The 17,559-nt window shown below is 36.2% G+C and overlaps 1 protein-coding gene across 6 annotated transcripts in view; it reads right to left on the bottom strand.

Annotated features, from left to right (window-relative positions):
- Window positions 1–17,559, bottom strand: part of EVI5 (ecotropic viral integration site 5) — a 191,567-nt gene that overhangs the window by 149,732 nt on the left and 24,276 nt on the right. For all 6 annotated transcript variants that reach the window (XM_026497609.4, XM_044383643.3, XM_057310462.1 and 3 more), the window contains one exon: window positions 6,371–6,600. In XM_026497609.4, the coding sequence (XP_026353394.1) occupies window positions 6,371–6,519 (149 nt within the window). In that variant the 5' untranslated portion in view covers window positions 6,520–6,600. The remainder of the gene's footprint in view (window positions 1–6,370; window positions 6,601–17,559) is intronic.

Raw genomic sequence — 17,559 nt, 5'->3', positions numbered from 1 at the left:
CATTGTTACTGCATAGAAATGCAACTGATTTCTGTGCATTGATTTTACATCCTGCCACGTTGCTGAATTCCTGTGTGAGTTCTAACGATTTTGGGATGGAGTCTTTTGGGTTTTCCACATAGTGTATCATGTCATCTGTGAAGAATGAGAGTTTGACTTCTTCCTTGCCAATCTGGATGCCTTTTATTTCTTTTTGTTATTGTCTGATTGCTGAGGCTAGAACTTTTGGTACTATGCTGAACAACAATGATGACAGCGGATATCCCTGTGGTGTTCCTGACCTTGGAGAAAAAGCTCTCAGTTTTTCCCCATTGAGAATGATATTCGCTGTGGGCTTTTTGTACATGGCTTTTGTGATATTAGATATGTTCCCTCTATCCCTACACTGTTAAGAGTTTTAATCAAGAAAGCTTGCTGTACTTTCTCATATGCTTTTTCTGCATCTATTGAGAGGATCACATGGTTCTTGTCCTTTTGTCCTTTCTTTTATTAATGTAGTGTATCACACTGATTGATTTGCAGATGTTGAACCACCCCTGCAGCCCAGGAATAAATCCCACTTGCTTATGGCAAATAATCCTTTTAACGTACTGTAGTATCCTATTGGCTACTATCTTGGTGAGAATTTTTGCATCCATGTTCATCAGTGATATTGGTCTGTAATTCTTCTTTTTGGTGGGGTCCTTGTCTGGTTTTGGGATCAAGGTAATACTGGCCTCATAGAAAGAGTTTGGAAGTTTTCCTTCCATTTCTATTTTTTGAAACAGCTTCAAAAGAACAGGTATTAATTCTATAAAGTCTATTTCTTTTTTTTTTATAATTTTTTATTATGTTAGTCACCATACAGTACATCCCAAGTTTTTGATGTAAAGTTCCATGATTCATTACTTGCGTATAACACCCAGTGCACCATGCAATATGTGCCCTCCTTAATACCCATCACCGGCCTATCCCAATCCCCTCCCCTCTAAAGCCCTCAGTTTGTTTCCCAGAGTCCACAGTCTCTCATGGTTCATTCCCCCTTCTGTTTATCCCCCCTTTCTTCTTCCCTTTCTTCTCCTACCAATCTTCCTACTTCTTATGTTCCATAAATGAGTGAAACCATATGATAATTGTCTTTCTCTGCTTGACTTATTTCGCTTAGCATTATCTCCTCCAGTCCCATCCATGTTGCTGCAAATGTTGTGAAATCGTTCTTTTTGATGGCTGAGTAATATTCCATTGTATATATGGACCACAGCTTCTTAATCCAGTCATCTGTTGAAGGGCATCTTGGCTCCTTCCACAATTTAGCTATTGTGGACAATGCTGCTATGAACATTGGGGTGCATATGGCCCTTCTCTTCACTACGTCTGTATCTTTGGGGTAAATACCCAGTAGTGCAATGGCTGGGTCATAGGGTAGCTCAATTTTTAACTTTTTAAGGGACCTCCACACTGCTTTCCAAAGTGGCTGTACCAACTTGCATTCCCACCAACAGTGTAAGAGGGATCCCCTTTCTCCACATCCTCTCCAACATTTGTTGTTTCCTGCCTTATCAATTTTTGCCATTCTAACTGGCACAAGGTGGTATCTCAATGTGGTTTTGATCTGAATTTCCCTGATGGCTAATGATTTTGAACATTTTTTCATGTGTCTGTTAGCCATTTGTATGTCTTCATTGGAAAAGTGTCTGTTCATATCTTCTGCCCATTTTTTGATTTGATTATTTGTTTCCCGTGTATTGAGTTTGAGAAGTCTTTGTAGATCTTGGATACTAATCTTCATCTGTAGTGTCATTTGCAAAAATCATACGTTATCTCGGAATTAAGTTAACCAGAGATGTAAAGTTCTAGGAACTACAAATCACTCTTGAAAGACATTGAGGAAGACACAAAAAGATGGAAAAATATTCCATACTCATGGATCAGAAGAATAAACATAGTTAAAATGTCTATGCTACCCAGAGCAATCTACACTTTCAATGCCATCCCGATCAAAATACCAATGACACTTTTCAAAGAACTGGAACAAACAGCCCTTAAATTTGTTTGGAACCAGAAAAGGCCCTGAATCGCCAAGGAGTTGTTGAAAAGAAAAAACAAAGCTGGGGGCATCACAATGCCGGATTTCAAGCTATACTACGAAGCTGTGAACACAAAGACAGCATGGTACTGGCAAAAAAACAGACACATAGACCAATGGAACAGAACAGAGAACCCAGAAATGGACCCTTGGCTCTTTGGGCAACTAATCTTTGACAAAGCAGGAAAAAGCATCCAGTGGAAAAAAGACAGTCTCTTCAATAGTGCTGGGAAAATTGGACAGCTACAAGCAAAAGAATGAAACTTGACCACTCTCTCACACCATACACAAAGATAAACTCCAAATGGATGAAAGACCTCAATGTGAGACAGGAATCCATCAAAATCCTAGAGGAGAACATAGACTGCAACCTCTTTGACATTGGCCATAGCAACTTTTTTCATGACACATCTCCAAAGGCAAGAGAAACAAAAGAAAAAATGAACTTGTGGGACTTCATCAATATAAAAAGCTTCTAAATAGCCAAGGAAACAGTCAAAAAAACTAAGAGGCAGCCCACAGAATGGAAGAAGATATAAAGTCTATTTCTAAGCAAACAATATTACAAGGGATAAAGAAGGCATTTCAGGGGCGCCTGGGTGGCACAGCGGTGAAGCGTCTGCCTTCAGCTCAGGGCGTGATCCCAGCGTTGTGGGATCGAGCCCCACATCAGGCTCCTCTGCTATGAGCCTGCTTCTTCCTCTCCCACTCCCCCTGCTTGTGTTCCCTCTCTCGCTGGCTGTCTCTATCTCTGTCAAATAAATAAATAAAATCTTTAAATAAAAAAAAAAAAGAAGGCATCTCAAAAGACAGCATAACAAACCCAAACGTTTATATGCTTAAAAATACAACCTCAAATTACACGAAACAAAGACTAAAAGAATTTAAAGAGAAACAGACAAATCCACAGTTATAGTTGGAGGTTTCAGTACTCCTCTGTCAATATCTGATATCACAAGGAAACAGGAAACCAGCAAAGATATAGTAGACTTAACATTATCAATCAAATTTAATTGATCAGTGTTAACAGAATACTCCACCAAACGAGAGCTGAATATACCTTCTTCTCAAATTCACATAAAATGTTTACCAAAGTAAGACCATATTCAGGACCATAAAACAAGTCTCAATAAATTTAAACAGCTATTGCTAAAGCAGGGCTTGAAAAGAAATGTACGGCACCAAACATTTATATTAGGAAGGACAATACAAGGACAGAGATATTACATAAAACTGTCAAAAATCCCAAGACAACTACAGACCAATATCCACTATGAACACAGATGCAAAAATTCTAAATATAATTTTAGTAGATCAAATCCAACAATATTTTATAAAGACAATATATTACGACCAAGTGGGTTTATCCCAGGAATGCAAAGTTGGTTTAACATTCAAAAATCAATGTAATTCACCATATTAAACTATAAGAGGAACACCACATGATCGTTTCAGGAAAAGCATTTGACAAAATCCAACACCTATTTCTTTTAAACTCTAAGCAAACAAGGAAGAAAAAGGAACTTCCTCAATCTGATAAAAGCCATCTACAAAAACCTACAGTAAACATAGTTAATGCTTTATCCCTAAGATCAAGAAAACAAGAATGTATGTTCACTACTTATATTCAAATTTGTATTCGAGATGCTGGCCAGTTGCAGTAAGGCAAGACAAAGAAATAAAGGTACCCAGATTGGAAAGGAAGAAATAAAACATACAAAATCTCATGGAATCTAAAAACAACAACAACATAACCTACCAGAACAAGTTTAGCAAGGCAGTGGGATACATAAGGCAATATAGTTCCAATCAAAATCTCAGCAAGTATTTTTGTGGAAATTAACAACTTGATGTAAAATACACATGGGAATGCTAAGTTCCAAAAGTAGTCAAAATGAGAGAACTAAGTTGGAGGATTAACACTACCTGATTTCAAGACATAAAGTCACAGTAATCAAGACAGTACCACATTGGCATTAAGACAGAAAACGGATTAGTGGAATAGAGTAAGTCTAGAAATAGGCCTATATATACAATAACTAATTTTTGACCAAAGCTCAAAAGTACTTAAGTGAAGAAAGGATAGCCTTTTCAACAAATGGTACAGGAACAATTAAATATGCATATTCAAAAAATGAATTTTGATCTGTACTTTGCTCCATATACAAAAGTAAGTCACAATGGATCAGACCTAAAAATAGAACTTAAAACTATAAAACTTATGTAAGAAAATATGATTCAAGTTGTGTGACCTTGAATCATCAAAAGCACAACCCATAAAAGAACAATTTCAAACTGGACTTCATCAAAATTTAAAACTTACGTTCTTCAAAAGATACTATTAAGAGAATAAGCTACAGACTGGGAAAAAAATATTTTAAAAGCATGTATCTAATAAAAGCATATATCTGATAAAGAACTCATATCCCAAATATACAAAGAACTCTTAAAATACAAAGATACGAAAGCAAACCACCTAATATTTAATGGGCAAAAATTTCAAACAGAGAAGATACATCAATGGCAAATAAGGACATGAAAAGATGCTCAACGCCATTAGGAAATGCAAATTAAAAATACAAGATACAAATACCTGTTGGAATGGCTAAGATTAAAGACTAACCATACCAAGTATCAGCAAGGATGTAGATGAACTAAAAATTTCATACACTGATGGTGGGAATGTGAGAAAGTATAGGCCCTTTGGAAACAGTTTGACAGTTCAATGTGCACCTATCATATAAACCAGCCATTCCAATCCTAGGTATCTGCCCAGGAGAAATGAAGCATATATCTATGTATACAAAGGTTTGTATAAATAAATAATGTTCACAGCATTTCATAACAAAAAGCAAATAAACTATGACATATCCACACAAAAGAATACTACTAATCAATTAAAAATGAACTATTCATACACATTACAACATGGATGAATCTCAAAATAATTATTCTGAGTAAAATACTCCATTCAAAAAAAGTACATACTGTATTATTCCATTTCTATAAAATTCTAGAAAATGCAAATTAATCTATAGTAACTGAAAGCAGATCAATGGCTGCCTAGGGATGGAAACGGGATAATGGATATGTTCATTTTCTTGACTTTGGTGATTATTTCACAGATATATACATATGTCAAAATCTATCAAACTGCACACCTTAAGTACATGTACTTTATTATGTCAATTATACGTGAAAAAAGCTCTTAGAAGTTGTCTCTGTGGGGCGCCTGGGTGGCTCAGTCAGTTAAGCATCTACCTTTAGCTCAGATCATGATCCCAGGGTCCTGGGATAAAGTCCCGCATCAGGGTCCCTGCTCAGTGGGGAATCCGCTTCTCCCTTTCCCTCTACCACTGCTCCCCCTGCTTGTGCTCACTCTCTGTCAAATAAATAAATAAATATCTTGAAGAAAAAAAAAAAAAAAAGAAGTTGTCTCTGTTACTACCCTTAAAGCCAGTGGTAGTATACATCTTGACTGAACACAAAAGGGGGTCTCTTCCAGTAATTCTTTTGTAGCTGATGGCCAAAAGAGCTTCTGATAATATAGTGAAGGACACACAGGGTCCATAGTATACATTTTCAACAAACTACTATTCTATTTCATTCCATTAAGAGAGAAGGATACTTTGGCTCCCATTAATAAATTGAATGAAGAGATTTCCCACTCTAAACCATAAATCAGGTATCTACCCTAAATTAAATTACTTTACAGATTAACTAAAGGGGGCTAGTTTGAGAATTTAAATCAGAAATGGTAGCTTTAGGGGCACCTGGGTGGCTCAGTGAGTTAAGCATCTGCCTTCAGCTCAAGTCATGATCCCAGGGTCCTAAGATCAAGCCCCATGTCTTGTCAAGCTCCCTGCTTAGCATGTGGCCTGCTTCTCCCTCTGCCTCTGTCCTTCCACCTCCCCTACCCGCCCACCCCGACTTGTGCTCTCTCTCAAATAAAATCTAAAAAAAAAAAAAAAAAAAAAAGGAAAAAGGAAAAAAAATGGTAGTTTTATTTGCCTTAAAAAAAATTCTAAAATTCAGGAACAATTTAGGGAATTTGCTGTATTAAGAAAACAAATCTCTAAAGCTATCTGAGCCAGAAGAAAACTTTAGTACAACTTTAGTTTTAAGATCAACTCCTCCAAAAAAAAACTTGAATACTTTTGTTAAGTAATTTTGATAAACAAGGAGCCAAAGACTAGAAAATAAACATTCTTAATATGAGTAAATTTTGATTATGGCATATATATATAAATGAATGGTTGAGCTCATATAACTGCAGAGAAAGAAAAGCCAAGCAACCTCACTCACCTATTTTGCTCCTCCAATTTAGCCAGGAGTTCTAAGTCGTCTGGACTCAACTGTGAAGGGGAAGATGGTGAAAGGGCTGGCGTGGATAGTGTGGTAGATGAGGATGTAGTGTGTAATGAGGCAGATGGACTTGCCACCTGACTGGCCATCTGACTGACTGTATGTGATACTGTGTTCTTCACCCATGAGAGAGTAGAACTCAGCTTTTCTGCAACCTTGTCTGTCGCCACCTATGGATAAAAATGAAAGTTGAATATATTTTAGTTTTATTGCATTCATCACCAAGAACATGATAACCCTGCTAAGTTTTACTTAATAACCACCATCACAATATTTGCTTTGAGGTGATAAAGGTAAAACTTACTTTAGCAACGATCATCCTAACACCCGACTTTTGGAAAATATTTCAGTTCTGCAATATGAACAAACTAGAACAGCTTTTTCCAAACTACAGGCTAAAATCCATCAGGGAGTAATAAAATCAGTATGATAGGTAACGCCAGCATTTTTAAAAATGAAAAAGAACAGAAAGTATCAGTGTAAATAAATACTGTCTTATGAAATCGTTGTTTCAGTTACATGTACGTATTAAAACTATGTACTACCTATAATATATTTATGGGTATATTTAGTTAGGATATAAAATGTATTCTGTAGTCAAAAACATCTGAAAGTGAAGGAATTAAAACATGTCCATTGAGTGATGAGGATAGAGAAATGCTGTAACATGACTAATAATTCAACAAAAACTGGGGTTGCTTAGCCTAAATAAGATGTATGGAGACCCATGATACCTGTCTCCAAACAGCTAAAGAATATTTTTATACAAGAGGGACTTCTTCTAGAGGAACAAAATTATGATAAATGGTTGAGTTAGTAGAGTAGAAGAGATGCAAGGCACAATTCTCACATAGTTGTAACTAATCAGAAATAGAATGGGATGCCTAGAAAGAGTAGACATCCCCACCAATGGTTATAACAAAGCAGCTATTGTAAGAGCCAAATGTCAGAGTTGAAGATAACTTTCTGTTTTAAATGGGCAACCAGAATTTTAAAAACCCTTAAGATCCCTCCTATCCTTAAGATTAAGTGAATTACACATATGTCCATAAAGTCATCATAAATTATGTCCATCGCCTAAGCAGGTATGTATACAAATTCAGCTGAAAAAATAGAATATACATAAATAATATTCAAACATGGCATTATCACTTCACTAATGAAAAATGTAATAGCCATATTTGAATACCTATATAAAACTAAACATTCTTAATTATACGAGTTTACAAAATAAGGTGTTAATAGGCTTTTTAAGGGACTGTATTTTCTAAAAACTATCATGAAAAGAACTTCTTGACCGTGAAGTACTTAGATATATAAAAGCTAAAAACTATGACGTGCTTTCATGTGCTTCGAGAAGATCTTAAATTTTATGTCACAGGTAAATGGCTAAAGCATTGCAAATTATTTTTGGATTCAGCACAGTCTCGGCTAATCTTAGTTATACATAGCAATTCATACACACAGAAATTAAAATACCGAGGCATACAATCCCACCAAGACTATTTTAGCAAACACTATTCTCTTCATGGGTTGCCCAAGGCTTTTTTTCTCACCTCAATACATTGATGATTCTCTCTCTTTCCCTCTGCCCCCACTTCCTCCACCCCAACCCAGCAGGATACTTTGATGCAAGGAAAGGATAAAATGGAAAAGGGATTCTAAGGTCAGAGTTATACAATTCAATATGAGGCTGGAACTTCTAGGACAAAAATTTGATTACAAGTGCTGAAAAGGCCAAAAGTTTTATTAACCTTAGAATACCTCTCATTTTCAGGAACTCGTTTTAGAATTTACTTCTCTTGGAAACAGCATTATAGAAGGGATTAGGGGACTCTTAATGTTGAGGGAAGAAACCCTAAGAAAGACAAGCAGGATACAGTATGGGACCCAAGGAAAAGAAGCAAGGGGCAGATCATTTAGGCTTCCAGGCAAAAGAAGTCCTCACCAATGTATAGACAAGCAGCACAGCTCCTCAGGGCAAAAAGCCAGACAGGAACCAAAGAATAGGAGCTATGGTAGACCACAAGATAGCCTATTGTGATTTGTTATCCTATTGATCTTTCTACCTAATTACAACCACAAATTCAATTATCAAGATGGCACTAATTGGCATCCCCAAATCACAGTAAACAGAAAACCTAACACACAAAATTTACAGAAAAATGTTACCTCTTATTAATACCAACCATTAATTTCAAATATGCTTACAACTTTCAAAAATTAATACTTCACATTTCCATTACATAAAAGTTCTCTACCAGAGTTAACTGTAGGAAAGGCAAAAGATTCCTACTATTTGCTTTCATTTATCAAAACAAATAAATTTATCATACCCCTTCTGCACACCGTAGCAACAGGCTTCCATTTAAAGAGTTTGGAATAACCAAGAGCACAATCCTGACATCCTTTCAACTTTGCTGAAATTCAGCTGATATGAGATTCAATTTAGAACTACTGAAGGCTCAATAACTCATCTTCATATGTTAAATACTGAAATATAACCGGAGTATTTAATTGGAGTTGCACTTTAATAAAGTTTCATACTCATGGTTCTAGAAATCCCATAGGACTGATTCATTTTTCATATATCATCATGTTCTATTTTTCTTTTAACTCTACAGTACTTTTCCAAATCTCCACCCTGTCACCTCTAAATCTCCTTCCCTCATCCTATGGTAAACTGAGGTCATGAAGACATAGTAAATCTGACAATGCCATTACATCACAAAGTTCCTGTCTACCTCATAGAGGGGTTATGCATTTATTTTTATACATGAACATACTCTAAAAAGGTTAAAACCATCATTAAAAATGCTTAGTAATCAGGCACAAATGACCACATATTGTAGACTCCACTTATATAAAATGTTCAGAATAGGCAAATCCAGAGACAGAAAGTAGATCAGTGACTTCAAGGGCCTACGGGAATGACTGCTAATGTACATGGGATTTCTTTTTTGAGTGACAAAAATGTTCTGGGATTGGATTGTGGTGATGGTTACACCATTTTGTGAGTATACTAAATGCCACTGAACTGCACACTTTAAATGAGTGGATGGATTTATGGTATGTGCATTATCTCAATTGTAAAAGGGCTTAGTCAATCTCAGGAAACTACATAATATATGATTCCAACCATACAAAAAAAGGCAAAACAATGGAGACAGTAAAAAGATCAGTAGTTTAAGGGGTTGGGAATAGGGGAGAGATCAACAGGCAGAGCACAGAGGATTTTTAGGATAGTAAAAATACTCTGTGTAATACCATCATTTGGATATGTGTCATTACACATTTGAGCAAATCCATACAATGCACAACAAACACTAAGAGTGAACCCTAATGTAAACTACAGATTTGGGGTGATTATGTGTCAATGTAGGTACATCACTCTGGTGGGGAATGCGTGTTCGGGAGCAGGGAGTATATGGGAAATCTCTGTACTTTCCACTCAATCTTGCTATGAATCTAAAACTGTTCTAAAAAAGTAAAACCTTAATAAAATAAAGTTCAATAGGAATCTTAGTTATTACTACAATATTTGAATAGGATCTCCCATGAAAACAATCATGGTTTCTCTACTGCTCTGTATTTTATTAAGTTATAAAGATGCTCTTAACTCCCCAAAATGACTATTTTTATTTTTTAATTTTTATTTTATTTTATTTTATTTTTTAAGATTTTATTTATTTATTCAAAAGAGACAGAGACAGCCAGCGAGAGAGGGAACACAAGCAGGGGGAGTGGGAGAGGAAGAAGCAGGCTCCTAGCGGAGGAGCCTGATGTGGGGCTCGATCCCATAACGCCGGGATCACGCCCTGAGCTGAAGGCAGACGCTTAACCGCTGTGCCACCCAGGCGCCCCATAATTTTTATTTTATTTTAATTCCATTGTAGTTACCACACAGTGTTATATTAGTTTCAGATTACTATATAGTGATTTAACAATTTTGTATATTAGTGTTTATCAAGACAAGTGTACTCTTAATCCCCTTTACCTATTTCACCCACCCCTCAACCACCTCCCCTCTGGTAACTATCAGTTTGTTCTCTACAGTTAAGAGTCTGGAGGAGGGAACCTGGCTGGTTCACTCAGCAGAGCATGTAACACTCCATCTCAGGGTCATGAGTTCAAGCCCCATGTTGGGCATAGGGCCCTACTTTAAAAAAAAAAGTCTGTTTTTTTGTTTTGTCTCCTTTTTCCTGTTTGTTTCTTAAATTCCACATGAGTGAAATCATACTGTATTTGTCTTTCTCTGACTTATTTCACTTAGCATTATACTCAGCTCCATCCATGTTGTTGCAAATGGCAAGTTTTCTTTTTATGGCTGAATAATATTACATTATACACACACACACACACACACACACACACACACACCCCTATCTATCAATGGACACTAGGGCTGCTTCCATAATTTGGCTATTGTAAATAATGCTGCAATCAACATAAGGGTCCATATATCCTTTTCAGTTAGTGTTTTCGTATTCTCTGAGTAAATACCCATTAGTGCGATTATTGGATCATATGGGAATTCTAATTTTAATTTTTTGAGGAACCTCCATACTGTTTTCCATAGTGGCTATGCCAGTTTGCATTCCCATCCACAATGCAAGAGGGTTCCTTTTTCTCTACATCCTTGCTAACACTTGTTTCTTGTGTTTTTGATGTTAGCCACTCTGATATGTATGAGGTGAAATTTCATTGTGGTTTTGATGTTCATTTCCCTGATGACAGGTGATGCTGAGCACCTTTCAATTTGTCTGTTGGCCATCTGTATGTCTTCCTTGGAGAAATGTCTGTTCATGTCTTCTGTTCATTTTTAATTGTATTACATGTTATCTGGGTGCTAAGTTGTGTAAGTTCTTTATGTATTTTGGATACTAACCCTTTATCGGATATGTCATTTGCAAATATCTTTTCCCATTCTGTCAGTTGTCTTTTAATTTTGTTGATTGGTTCCTTTGCAGTGCAGAAGTTTTTATTTTGATACAGTCCCAATAGTTTATTTTTGCTTTTGTTTCCCTTGCCTCAGGAGACATATCTAGAAAAAATACTGCTATTGCCAATGTCAGAGAAATTACTGCCTATGCTCTCGTTTAGGATTTTTATGGTTTTAGGTCTCACATTTAGATGTTTAATTCTATTTTTTGTGTATGGTGTTAGAAAGTGGTCGAGTTTCATTCTTTTCCATCTAGCTGTCCAATTTTCCCAACATTATTTGCTGAAGAGAATTTTCCTTATTACATATTCTTGCCTCCTTTGTCAAGAACTAATTGACCACAAATCATGGGTTTATTTCAGGGTTTTCTATTCTGTTCCATTGTTCTATGTGTCTGTATTTTGTGCCAATACTATACTATTTTGATTACTATAACTTTGTAGTATATCTTGAAATCTGGGATTGTGCCATGTCTAGCTTTTTCTTTTTCAAGACTGTTGTGGCTATTTGGGGTCTTTTGTAGTTCCAAATTTTAAGACTGTTTATTCTAGTTCTGTGAAAAATGCTGTTGGTATCTTGACAGAGATTGCACTGTATCTGTAGATTGCTTTGGGTAATATGGACATTTATCAGTATCTTCGAATTTATGAGTATGGAATTTCTTTCCATTTGTTTATCTCATCTTTAATTTCTTTCATTGATGTTTTATAGTTCTCAGAGTACAGGTCATTCACCTCCTCCGTTAAATTTATTCCTAAGTATTTTACTATTATTAGGACAATTATAAATGGGATTATTTTCCTAATTTCTCTGCTGCTTCATTATTTGTGTATAGGAATGCAAAGGATTTCTGAATATTGATCTTGTATCCTGCAACCTTACTGAACTCATTTATCAGTTCTAGTACTTTTTTGGTGGAGTCTTTAGGTTTTCTATATATAATATCATGTCATCTGCAAATAGTAACAGTTTTACTTCTTCCTTACCAATTTGAATGCCTTTTATTCCTTTTTTCATGTCTGATGCTACAGCTATGACTTCTAGTACTATGCTGAATAAAAGTGATGAGAGTGGGGGTGCCTGGCAGTCGGTAAAGCATGCAACTCTTTATCTCAGGGTTGTGAGTTCAAGCCCCAAGCTGGGTCTGTTCAAACCTTCTATTTCTTCTTGATTCAGTTTTGGGAGGTCATAGGTTTCCAGAAATTTATCCATTTCTCTTAGGTTGTCCAATATGTTGGCATATAATGTTTCATGATATCCTCTTATAATCCTATTTCTGTGGTATCTGTTATTTCTCCTCTTCATTTCTGATCTCTCTCTCTCTCTTTTTTTTTTAATGACTCTAGCTAAAGGCTTATCAATTTTGTTGATCTTTTCAAAGAACCAGCTCCTGGCTTCACTGATCTGTTCTACTGGTCTTTTTTTTTTTTTTTAATCCATTCCATCACCTTGTATCTTTTGACTGTAGCATTAAGTCCAGAGTAATTATTGATAGCTATGTATTTACTGCCACTTTGTTACTTGCTTTATGGTTGTTTTTTGTAGTTCTCTGTTCCTCTCTTCCCTTGCTCTCTTCTCTCATGATTAGTTGGCTTCCTTCAGTGATATACTTGGGTTCCTTTCTCTTCTTTTTTTTCATACTTATTACTGGTTTTTAACTTGTGGTTACCACTCAGTTTGTATGTAACATCTTCTACATATAGCAGTCTATATTAAGTTGATGATCACTTAAGTTTGAACCCATTCTTTACTCTTCTCCCTCCCAACCCCCACCATGTTTTAGTTATATGGTGTCATACAGTATATCCTTTTATTTTGTGAATCCCTTGACTGATTTTTCAGATATACTTATTTTTACTGCTTTCGTGCTTCCTACTTTTCTTACTCTTACTTATGACCTTTTCTTTCCACTCAAAGAGTACCATTTAACATTTCTTGTAGAGCTGGTTTAGTGGTCAGGAACTCCCTTGTTTGTCTGGGAAACTCCTGATCTCTCCTATTCTGAATGATAGCCTTGCTGGATAGAGTATTCTTGGCTGCAGATTTTCTCCTTTCAGGACTTTGAATATATCATGCCACTTCCATCTGGCCTGCAAAGTTTTTCCTGAAAAAATCTGCTGATAGTATTATGGGGTTTCCCTTGCATGTAACTGTTATCTTCTGCAAATTTTAAAACTCTCTATCACTATTTTTGCAATTTTAAGTATAATGTGTCTTGGTCTGGACCTCCTTGGGTTGATTTTTGACTGCCTCAACCAATAACGTATAACAAAAATGATTACTGAGACTGACTTTTAGAACCCAGCCACCAAGCTGTTGAGAAACCTAAACTAGCCCACACAGGGACCACACAGAGAAGTCAAGTACAGGCATTCTGGCTAATAGCCCAGCTGGGGCCCCAGCATCAATCACTAGACAAGAATGTGAATACACTATCAAATGATTCTAGACCCTAGATGAAGAATCAACCCCAGCCTCTGAGTCTTCCCAGCTTCTCTGCTTCACAGGCATTTTGAAGCAGAGACAAGCCCTTCTCCCAATGCTCTGTCCAAATTCCTGACCCACAGAATCCATGGATGTACTAAAGCAATTATTTTAAGCCATTTAGTTTTATGGTGGTTTGTTATACAGCTATAGTACCTGGAACAGTATCATATTATCTCACAAAATTAAAATATTTAACAATACTTGAAATGAAACCATGAAATTAAAGTATAAATTATTAGTAAAGACATCATTCTGAACTTGTTTTTGAAGGGATCGAGGGCTCACATAGTTGAGAAATAACATCTTTTTACATACCTGTAGTGTGATATAAGTAGATACAAGGACAGTACATGAAGAAAAAAAAGTAGACATTAGTACCAGAGAATTAGATTAATGCTTCAGAGGCCTGAGGGTACAGCATTTAATTCAGTTAGGAAAATTTATCATTGATTTGTGGCTCAGAGTCAAATGCATTTAAACCACATCATTACTTTTCCACTGCTATTAAAACGGCATTTTGATTAGCATGCTAAAGCAATGCCAAGAAATAAGAATTTCAAGGAAGCCTTTTAACAAGTAGGCTATTTTCTTAAAGAATCTTGTTTTTTTGGGGCATGTGGGTGGCTCAGTCGGTTAAGCATCTGCCTTTGGCTCAGGTCATAATCCCAGGGTCCTGGGATAGAGCCCCACATGGGGCTCTCTGCTCAGCGGGGAGTCTGCTTTCTCCCTCTCCCTCTGCCTGCTGCTTTGCCTACTTGTGCTCTCTCTATGACAAATAAATTTTTTTAAAAAATCTTGTTTTCTGAGTGATACAGGATATAATTTGAAGACTTTATTATAAATATTTATATTTTCACTAACAGACTAAAATAAAGTAGAAACATTTCAGTAAAGATATACAAAAGAGCTTAAGCGGTTTGTAATTAAATTTACATTTTAAAAACTTGGGTCACAGCTATAAAAAGGAATGAAGTACTGACACATTCTTTAACATGGATAATCTTGAAAACATTATGCTAAGTCAAAGAAGCCAGTCACAAAAAACCACATATGATTCCATTTATAAGCAATGTCCAGAATAGGCATTACCTATAGACAGAAAGTTGATTAGTGATTGCTTAGAACTGCAGAGAGTGGAGAGACAGGGAGCTATAGCTAAAGGGTTCAAGGTTACTTTCTGGGCTAATGAAAAGCCACTGACTTGTACACTTTAAATGGAAAATTGTATAGTATGTGAATTATATATCTAGGAAGCTGCTTTTAAAAGTTTAGGTATGGACAAATTTTCCATAAAATAACAGAGCAGATTATGATGCACGGAATCCTTGACAACTCTCTTCATCTCTAACCAAGTTTATATTTTTGAACATGCCCACTTTAAAACCCTCTGACCTGCTCCACTCTGGACTGGTTGCTGTCTACCCCTGGTGCTCAACTGTCACCTGGGGATCTCCCTTCACTGTGATCCAGGTATTTCCTTCACCTTTCTTTGGGTTGGATAATATTTCCTAAACACCTTGTCTTTCTTCCTTTTTTTTTGATATATTCTCTCATTTTGGTGGGATACCTCCTCTCATAGCTTCCTGAAAGGTAAATTTAAGACAATGCCTATGTGAAAATATCTTTATTCTACTGTAACACTTGAAAATTTGGCTGCATTATAAACCAAATTAGAAATAATTTTCCCTCAGATTTTTGAAGACATTGCCTTCAGTTGCCTTTTACCTTTCATTATTTTCATTGAAGAGTCTGAAACCACTCTAATTATATTAATTATTCTATTTCCCTTCACCTCTGGGAACTTCTCCCTCTTCTCTTTGGTCCCTTAATTGTTAAAGTTTGCAATGAAATGCCTTAATGCAAATATTTTTTTAATTTTATTTTATTTAGCACTTTGATGGGCTCCTTTAACTTAGAAACTCATATCCTTCAGTTCTGGGAAGTTTTCCTAATTTATTTCTTTGATGATAAACTCCCTAGATCTCCTCTCTTTCTTAAATTATTATTCAACTATTATATTTCTAGGGTTGGATTTCTGATTTTACGTTTCCTCCCAATTTAATCACTACTTTCCACAAGTGCTCATCTCACACAGCCTCACTTGATATTGTTACAAAGCAGGACCCCTCAGTGGCTGAGCACCGGGGTTTGACATTACAGACCTGGTTCAACTCTCGCATCTCTACTTACTGCTGATATTAAGCCTTAGCTTCTTATTTGTAAAATAGAGATAATAATAGTAAAATGTACCCAAAGTACATGGCATATACCTAGCACTCAATAAATGCAGCTATTTTCCTACAATCATTTTTTTCTTTTTTCTTTTCTTTTCCTCTGGCTTATATAACAACATGTTCTTAGGGTTTTCCTTCTACTTCTCAGGAATCTTCTTTGTTGGGTCCTTTCTATGCTTTATCAGATGTTGTCCTCCACAAATATGTCTTTGGCCATTTTTTTTTATTCTAGGCTGGATCAATATGAACTCTGTATTCAGGTTCTAGTCATCTCTACCACTTACTAGCTGTGTTATGTTAGGCAATTTACTTAACCTCAATCCCTCATCTGAAAAAAGTGGATTAATAAGCATATCAATTGGGGTGCCTGGGTGGCTCAATGGGTTAAGTGTCTGCCTTGGCTCAGATCAAGATCCCAGGGTCCTGGGATAGAGCCCCTGCCTGAGGAATGTGCTTCTCCCTCGCCCTCTGCTCCCTGCACCCTGCCTGTGTGTGCTCTCACTCACTCTCTCTCTCAAATGAATAAAATCTTAAAAAAAAAAAAAAAAGGCATATCAATCCCCATGCTTTTCAGAAAATTAAACATTTTATGACACTTAGAACACTACCTGGCATAGTACTCAAATGTTTGCCATTATTACATTACTACTACTTCTACTGCCTCTGCTACTACTACTATTACTACTACCACTATGACTACTACTAAAAAGGCCCATCCACATGCTCCCAACAAATCTCCTAAGCTTCGTCAGAGATGTAAATTAACTATACATTTCAAAATTATATTTGGAATCTTGCTTGTTTCTTGTCCCCATTTCTAACAGTTTACAAAGAATTATCTCCTACTCCTCCTCCAGACCTCTGCTGTTACTGATGGTCTCGTAATCAGTATGTTACCAAGTATGTTAGTCACCCTTTGTTTTCTTTTTTGGGGGGGGAGGGGGGAGACAGCAAAGCAAAGTTTATTGAGTGACAGTAAAGTGATAGTACAAAGCTCCTGAAGAGGTAGGGGACCCAAGAGGGTTGCCTTCACCCTTTGTTTTCTTATATACAAATGCACAGCTGTGTAACTACGGAAGGGAAAAAAAAATTTATCAAAACTGCTCTTTGTGACAAGCATTCTTCCTACAGAGGTAATTTCTTAACGAATTTCACTCATAACTTAAGCGAGAGAGATACATGAATACTGACCAGCATAATGAGCCATATTCTGATAACCTTGGCACATTAAGGAATTGCCAAGAAAAATATACTGCCCAAACTGAAGGGAACAGTGGTTCATTTACAAGTATTTTAGCACCTGTTATTTCTGAGGTCTGACACTATTTAAAATACCTATCCCTACAAAGAAAAAAGGTATAGTATAAAAAAAAAACTCCTGAAGGAAAGGAATAGAGGTAATGTTTTTTAAAGATTATTTACAAAACATGACAACTCTCAAAAATCTAGGTGATATAATACATGAG

This window comes from Ursus arctos, unplaced genomic scaffold (genome assembly GCF_023065955.2).
Source record: "Ursus arctos isolate Adak ecotype North America unplaced genomic scaffold, UrsArc2.0 scaffold_12, whole genome shotgun sequence".
Lineage (NCBI taxonomy): Eukaryota > Metazoa > Chordata > Mammalia > Carnivora > Ursidae > Ursus > Ursus arctos.
This window is presented reverse-complemented; position numbering and strand designations above follow the sequence as displayed.